At 35.6% G+C, this 7,578-nt stretch overlaps 1 protein-coding gene across 2 annotated transcripts; it reads right to left on the bottom strand.

Moving 5' to 3' along the window:
* Positions 1 to 280: 280 nt before the first annotated feature.
* On the bottom strand, positions 281 to 7,578 carry LOC112486272 (interferon-induced, double-stranded RNA-activated protein kinase). Of its 2 annotated transcripts, none has more exons than XM_025061071.1 (16): positions 7,403 to 7,578; positions 6,544 to 6,750; positions 6,324 to 6,453; positions 5,818 to 5,876; positions 4,679 to 4,915; positions 4,439 to 4,574; positions 4,195 to 4,238; positions 4,007 to 4,097; positions 3,707 to 3,765; positions 3,521 to 3,640; positions 3,319 to 3,438; positions 2,355 to 2,559; positions 2,118 to 2,261; positions 1,883 to 1,981; positions 1,715 to 1,777; positions 281 to 1,250 (listed from the first exon to the last, which is right to left on the bottom strand). In XM_025061071.1, exons 1-16 carry the CDS (start codon positions 7,507 to 7,509, stop codon positions 1,113 to 1,115), a joined length of 1,959 nt encoding a protein of 652 aa, XP_024916839.1. In that variant the 5' UTR covers positions 7,510 to 7,578; the 3' UTR covers positions 281 to 1,112. The 2 variants fall into 2 exon arrangements, with proteins under 2 accessions (XP_024916839.1, XP_024916838.1); XM_025061070.1 differs by having other exon boundaries at positions 4,679 to 4,936; positions 7,403 to 7,572.

The raw sequence follows: 7,578 nt of genomic DNA, 5'->3' as shown, positions 1-7,578 counted from the left end.
TTTTGTAGTCCTCAGTCATTTTAATTTAAAATAACATTTTAACCTTATTGTCTGTCCGACATCCAGTGGTCAACAGCTTCAGTGATCGTCCCGTCACATTAAAGCTACACAAATCGGCTGGCTATGTAGGCTAACGCTACCTTAGTCAACACACAAACACGCCACCACCATCAGGATTATGACTCAACACACCAGCGACACACCTTTGGTGTGTAGTTGTGTGAGAGTTTTCAGCTTGGCAACAAGACGTGAATAAACATTTAGAATAAACATGACCAAGTCCAACAGATAAATGTGATTTATTGATAGACAACAGTCATTGGTTTTACAGTTTACTACAGGCTTGTAAACCAGGGGTGTCCACACTTTTTCAGCTTGGCAGCTGCTTTTCAAATGACTGGGGTAGAGTGATCTACCTACATTTAAACCTATAAATATATATTTACTACTTTGACTAAAGTAGTAAACGAGATCTACTGGTAGATCTCGATCGACCTTATGGGCACCCCTGATGTAAACAAACCCAACACTCGTTGAAAGGTAAATCTACCAGCAGATACTCATCACAGTAGCATTTAAAAATAGTTAAAAGATCAACAGTCAACAATGACCTGATAACAAGACATTGTGAACAGTATTGAACAGTGATAAATGCATTTGCATAGAAAAAAAAAACTTGTAAAGTAACAGTAACAGAAAAATATGAAGAAACAATTATATGTTGTTGAAAAAGTAAACAAATGTGACTGCATCTTTATCTAACGTTAAGATCATTGTCTTGCATAATGTATTTCATCACAAAATGTAAAATGAGTACAACAGGTTTAAAGTCCTCAAATTCAGTAAAGTATTTCATATTATATATGTTATATTTTACATGTTGAACACATTTACAGGCATAAGTGAAGACCTCAGCACCAGCACCAAAACAACACCATGTTTATGCTGATAAAAAGATAAATATGTGGATGATTATAAGAAACAGCAATAAAGCAGCAGCTGACTATGTCTCATTGGTAACTGCATAACTAATCATTATTGTGCTTTTTGAAAAATGTCTTTTGTTTACATGGCAATATTTCATTTTAATCAAGGATACCTTCCTGTGAGTATTACACAGTTTTATTTTCCATATGCTCGGTTTTCTGTGCTTTGAGTGCCTTAGACAACTTTTTCAGATCTGCTGCCAGGGCGCTTGCTTCAGGTCTCTGGCCTGGCTCCTTGCACAGCATTGACTTAATGATCTTATGCTGCAAAATAAATGAGGACTGTGAACATCAGAGAACTTCTTATGAACTTCCTGTGAATATTGAAGTCAGAATTTGAAACCTGGACTAAAATCTTTAATACAGGTCGTTTTTTGTGTGTCCCCTCTTCTCCTCGTCCCTGGCCACTCCATCTCTGACATCCCTTGTCTAATGTATACATTATCTCTACTCATCACATCTAAAACATCTCCACCTCTCCTCTCTAACTTTATCTCCAAACTGTTACACCTTAACTGTCCCTCTGATTTTATTATGATAATAATATATTTTCTTCTTCCATATGTGCATGAATCTTTTTTGGTTTTGGTCTTTTGCTTTATTTCAAACATTTTATAATTAAAAGAAATCATACTGGATATTTCTTAAGAGAATCTCTGCATATTTATCCATTGGAAATATGTTGCATGTGTTAAAAAAAAGGTATTAAAGAAAAGAAAGACCTTTACCTCTTTGGAGAAACAAAACTGAAAGTCTTTGTGGAATTTCTGGGACTTGACTTCCATGAAAACCTGCATGTTTGGGTATTGATGAAAGGATCAGCATGTTAGAACAGATGACTTATACTCAAACAAGCATTTCCTGTTTGTTTTTGTTGGTTGTTTTAAGCGACACACCTTATCTCTTTCATGGCCAGTAGAGATTTTCCAAAGAAGCTCAAAATATATCAACCCCAGAGCGAATATGTCCACCTTCCGATCATAGCTTTTGTTATGCTTGTGAAATAAAGTCAAAATGAAAAGTCAATTTAAGGTGAAACCTGCTGTACAGAAACCTAAGAGAGGAAGAATATCAAACAACAGAAATTAAAGGAAGATATTTTTCAGTAAACATGATTTGATATCATCGTACCTGTTCAGGAGCCATGTAAGAGTGGGTTCCGGTTCCCTTTGTACGCTTCATCAAGTTTTCGTCGTTGTCGTCAGCCTCAGTTGTGACCAAACCAAAGTCTCCAATCTTTACCTTTTTATCCTGTCCAAACATAATGTTGGGAGGCTAAACGGTGAAAAGAGCAAAACAAGGTTCAAAATCAATTGATATAACTCTATATAACTCTTGTTCTCTAAAATTATAACTGCACTGTCTGACCTTTAGGTCTCTGTGGATGAGTTTTTTCTGGTGAATGTACTCGACACCAGCGACAATTTGTTCAGCAAGGTTCAAAGCTTCTTCTCCCCGCTCGGAGTCTTGCCCATTTTTTTCATTCCTCTTTTCTATCCAGTTTTTTAGTGTCTCGGTGCTGCACAATTCCATCTTAATGTACAGGAACTGTTGAGGTGAATTACTGTGGGATCTACCAAAGAAAGGTCAAATGTCACACAAATAGTCAGTATGAAAGAAACTAACACCGGTCTCTGTTTGCAATCACTGTTAAAGCAACAATTATTACAGTAGTTAATTATTTTTAAAAAAACCTGAATGCTATTTAGACCAGACCAAAAACGTGTTGATCCACTGACCCACACTCTGTGATGGCTTTTCACTACAGCAGTTGCACAGCAATCAGCCAGTGTTTTCTCACTGTAACATAGTTTCTCATTGCCCTCGCAGTCAGTTTATTAAAGTAGGTCATTAATGTCAATGGTTTGGAAGTAATTTAAAATCGAGGAGAAACACAGGGGCAAGAAATGCTGAACATGCTAATTACACCTCACCAGTGAGTGTTCATTTGTTCGTTCAAACGTGGAAAATGTGCTGCACAGTTTAGCTGAGACAAGGAAAGCAGGAGACAGTGTTTCCAAATGAAATGTGCTATCACTATCTGTTCGGCTTTTGTTATTCTTATTTTATAGCATTTTAATATTCTGTTCCTTTGTTTTGCTGCCATATCGAACATATGAACTCAATGTGAGTATGAAGATGTTTGTTTCATGCAGATTTGTTTCATTTAAAGTGAAATAGGCTTCTGTAAATGAAATGAAAATGAAACTAAACATTATTGGTCCTCACTCCTTGATGTCTTTGTCAGTCTAATACTGTACATCATCTATGACCAGACCTTCATTTGTAGCCAAAACACTAGTACACAGTGGAAACAGTGGATGAGACTTACCGAGAATCGTCACTTGAACTGTCATCACTGTATCCGGAATCCTCCATCCAACAATTGAAATATCGAACAATGTTATGGTGGGAGAGGTCTGATAAGGCTACCACTTCTCTCAGCGCTTTTCTGACGAAACATTTACAGCAAATATACTGTAAGATATCTGTTATAGACTGCTCTCTGCAGTAAAAACTCTCAGTTGACTTACTTTTTGCCACGAACAATCTTGACAGCGTAGTCTTTGTTTATCAGTATCTCTCTAGCTTTGTAAACACGACCAAAGCCTCCTTTTCCAAGATGAACAATGGAGTCGAATTCTAGTTGAAATCTGTGAAGTTTGACATATTAGTAAACACACACACACCCACTGACCCACAATGCAATTTTTTCATACCTTGGCTGATTCGATTTATGACCGTCATCATTTCTTTCACTCTTGTTTGTTACTGCCACCTGAAACGAAACAAGATTTATATAGAAAAGTTATAATAATAATTTCCTGATAGGAACATACATTATGTCATTCACTATGTCAAGTTACTCTCTGGATTACGGTAATAGTCTAGGTTGTAGATGGTTTAGTGAATTTTAATATTGTTGAAAAGAGCTTTGTTTAAATTCGTCAATATCTTGAATCATCTTGAAGCCACTCAATGTTAAGACACAACACAAATTGTAATAGAAACCCACAGACCTGAGCTTCGACGTGGTCTGACGACTCAGCAAATACAACAGAGTCACTTTTACTGGTGTTTGATGTTTTTTGTGAAGATTCGGTGTAGCCCCTTGCAGAAATGAAGGGCAAACATGTTTATTTTTTCAGTATACAGCAATCTAACCTAAAATGATTTTGCACTAATGAAAATATCAAAATGCAATTACTGTGTATCTGATGTACTTGAGCCATCAGCTGTAGACACAGAATCCTGAAATGCACAAAGATCACTTTACATTTTGTTTAAAGATTAATGAAAAGAATGGTCTCATTTTCAGCCTTAAGTTAAAAATCTGCTGCACTAAATAACTGCTTATAACTGACACTAAATGTAAATGAACATATACTAGGAACCGAACTGTGTCAATCACACCTGGTGATACGGCGTTACACTACAGTTTTGTTAAATACCTTGCTTTCCGAGACTGTTGACTGTGTTTGGAGAGCAGCCAAGACCAGCCTGGCTGCACTTTGTTTGGCTTTGTACTTGCTGTCACCTTCACCTTCTGGATATTCACGGCCGTTGATCACATATTTGCAGAAAAACCTGAAAAGACGTGAGATGTTTCCATCCTGTATGTTCTTAACCCTTTCCTTTCCCTCAGCCTATCATAGGTCTTATTTCAGTTGTAGGTGTTAAGGTGTGCTCACCTGGAAGTGTTTGTTGAACATCTTTTCTCATAGTTGAAGTCAACAGTGAGTCCTTCTCTGTTACAAAACTGGTTGACCTTGCGGACATAATCCTCTCCTTCTCTGCTGTTGTCAGTGGAGGACAGACTTAAGTACCTCATGGAATTTTCAGCAGCATTACAGTCACTGTTCTCCTTGCTGCTACTCAGACTTTTAGAATTGACCTTCTGTTCACTTCTGTCAACCATTTGATTCGATCTGTCAAGAAACGAATATAATCTGATTTTGAAAAAAACACAGATCCATGTTTGTCAGAAAATAGCAAAGGCTATGAACATTTAAAAAAAAACCTAGAGCAAAATGAACATACAACTGGGAATGATAAAGTTGGATATTTATTCAGTTTATGCTCAATAAACAAAACAGTAATTTAATCTAATAGTGTAGTCCAGCTATAACATCATAGTATGATATTCACTTAGCCAACTTACCCTTTCTCTCAGTCATAGTCCAAAATAATAGAAATATTAGTACATCTTAAAAGTTACACTTTACTATGCAATGTTTTTAATTAACAATTAATTTCAAATTTAACTTCACCTTTTCCCCAAAATATTAAAAAAAATATTATATATAAATCACACGGCATAAACATAAACACAAATATGTTTAATCTAATTAATCAAAGGATAGCTAATCATTAATCATGATCACTCGTGATCATTTATTCTGATCAATCATGATTACTCAGGGTAAATTGTTATGTGTTTTACACACATATTTATATATATGACTAATCCAAATGTCAAATATATTTGTCGAGGCAAATATGGAAAGCCAAAATTAAAAAAGTATAAAATTTATATTTATAAGAAGGACCATGGTACTTTTCAAAGCATCTTTAACCATGACATGGTTTGAAAACAAGTAAGGCTAAAAAGTTAACAACACTTTAGAATTTTAAATGTGTAAATATATTATGAATTTTATTGAATCTTTACTTGAAAAACTGAAACATCTGAGGACTTTTTGGCTAAAGATGAAATAAAAACATGATCAGTATTTAATCAACAAAGAATAATGTTAAGTTGCAGCACCAATAAAATGTGTCTGGAAATAACCATGCAGACTGATACACACAGTAAAGAGTTGGCTCTTACCTACAATTGGTTGATGTACTGCTTCTACTGGTATCTTCTCTCTTGCTGCTGTAAGCAACCTTAGAGAATACAACAGTTAAAAGAAATGTCAGGATTGTTTCTTGTGACAGTGAAGCAATAGAAAAAACCTTATATGCAATGGAATTCACCAAGACTTAATGGTTCTATTGTAGTGGGTCTAGTTACCATAATAACCCATAAAATGCTCATACATAACTGTGATTTTTGCAAAATGAATTTTCATTTTTAGACTTTAGAATTTTTCAAATATTACAGAATCACTTTTACTGATTTTTACGAGACCTTAAGAGATAACAGATAATCAAATTTTGTTTATGTGGTATGAGGATTCATTAAAAAAAATAATAAAATGGATGTCAATACATTTCCATTTCAGAAATCAGCTGCAGTTATTGTTGTTCAGAGCAGTCATAATGATCTACAGTATATATTAGAATAAAAACTGAAACATTATGTTATAGAATGTTAGTTAACCATGTAAATACCCAGCTGTCACAGTCAGACTGTTGATGGATAGCAGTCAAGGCCAGCTGAGCTGCATGTTGTTTGGCTCTGTATTCACTTTCACCCTCTCCCATGTATACGTTTGCATCAATGATATACTTGCAGAAGAATCTGTTGAACAAAGTTATATTATTGGCTTGTTTCTTTCTCCCAATTTGCTCCAATTGCATTTATTAAGCTTGTTATTGCTCAGCTACTTACCGGGCTTTGTTTGCTGGACCACATCTTTTCTCACAGGTGTAGTTGACAGAAGTATTTGTTTTTTGACAGTACTGGTTGAGCTTCTTTACAAAATTGGTCTCATCCCTGCTGTATTGATTTTCAGCAGCATTACTCCTGGTTTCTTCTCTGCTCCGTCCCTCACCTTTAGTACCTACACTAGCTTTAAGGTTTAGCCCCACGCTGGATCTGTGGAGACATTTTTAATGTATGCTTTAAATAAATTGTCAATTTATGTTTCACTGAGGAATTCAAAAGTAGGCAACAGAACCGGCTTCCTTTTTTAAAGTGGACGTATTTCGCAACTTTATGCAAATTTCATAGTTCCTTGATCCAGTGTAAATAAAATGTTAGTAACATAAGTTGATCAAAAAAAAAAAAAGGATTGATCACAGCTGGGATTGTTATACAGCTGGTTCACGACTTTACCTTTAAATGGCTGCTCATACTTCTGTGGGAAGAGACTTGAGGACACATTTATATGGCAAAAAGTTATAGGAGCGAAATGGCTGCTGGTCCAAATCTAAATACGATGCAAGGGCGGAATTATGTTATTCACCGGCTTTGTATCATTATAAAGGGGGACAAATAAGAACATTTCCAGATTTAAAAAAAAATCTACAAAAAGTGTTGTCTTTTTCAGAAATATTATTTAAATATTATATTATTTTTAAAATATCTTTTTGCAATTACCGTACATCCCATCTGTGCTTTGGAATATAAAGCACAGAGGGATGGCTCTTTTTCAATACATTCATTTTCTTTAAAAAAAATCACATGTGTAAAGTCTGTGGTCAGCTGTAAACCAGGGGAACACGTCACACGATATTGTTCAACTTACATTTTTGCATCATCGGGTCCATCGCAGCCCAAGTCCTCGTATGAAATCCCAGAGCCCGTTCTCTGAGCGCCGGTGCGTAGTTCACATTCGAGGTTTCTACTCGCCATGATTTGGACCGCTGTAGTCAAAACGTAGGCTAAATGACATTGCAATATACTGGATCCAGTCTTCTCGGT

The sequence above is a fragment of the Cynoglossus semilaevis genome, chromosome 12 (genome assembly GCF_000523025.1).
Source record: "Cynoglossus semilaevis isolate Cse_v1.0 chromosome 12, Cse_v1.0, whole genome shotgun sequence".
Classification (NCBI taxonomy): domain Eukaryota; kingdom Metazoa; phylum Chordata; class Actinopteri; order Pleuronectiformes; family Cynoglossidae; genus Cynoglossus; species Cynoglossus semilaevis.
This window is presented reverse-complemented; position numbering and strand designations above follow the sequence as displayed.

Coding starts and splice junctions, on each gene's coding strand:
- LOC112486272 (XM_025061070.1), bottom strand. CDS start 7,509: ATGGCGAGTAGAAACCTCGAATGTGAACTACGCACCGGCGCTCAGAGA. Junction 3,439..3,520: donor AAGATTGTTCGTGGCAAAAA/GTAAGTCAACTG, acceptor ATGTTTCGTCAG/AAAAGCGCTGAGAGAAGTGG. Junction 1,251..1,714: donor AGTTTTGTTTCTCCAAAGAG/GTAAAGGTCTTT, acceptor TTTATTTTGCAG/CATAAGATCATTAAGTCAAT.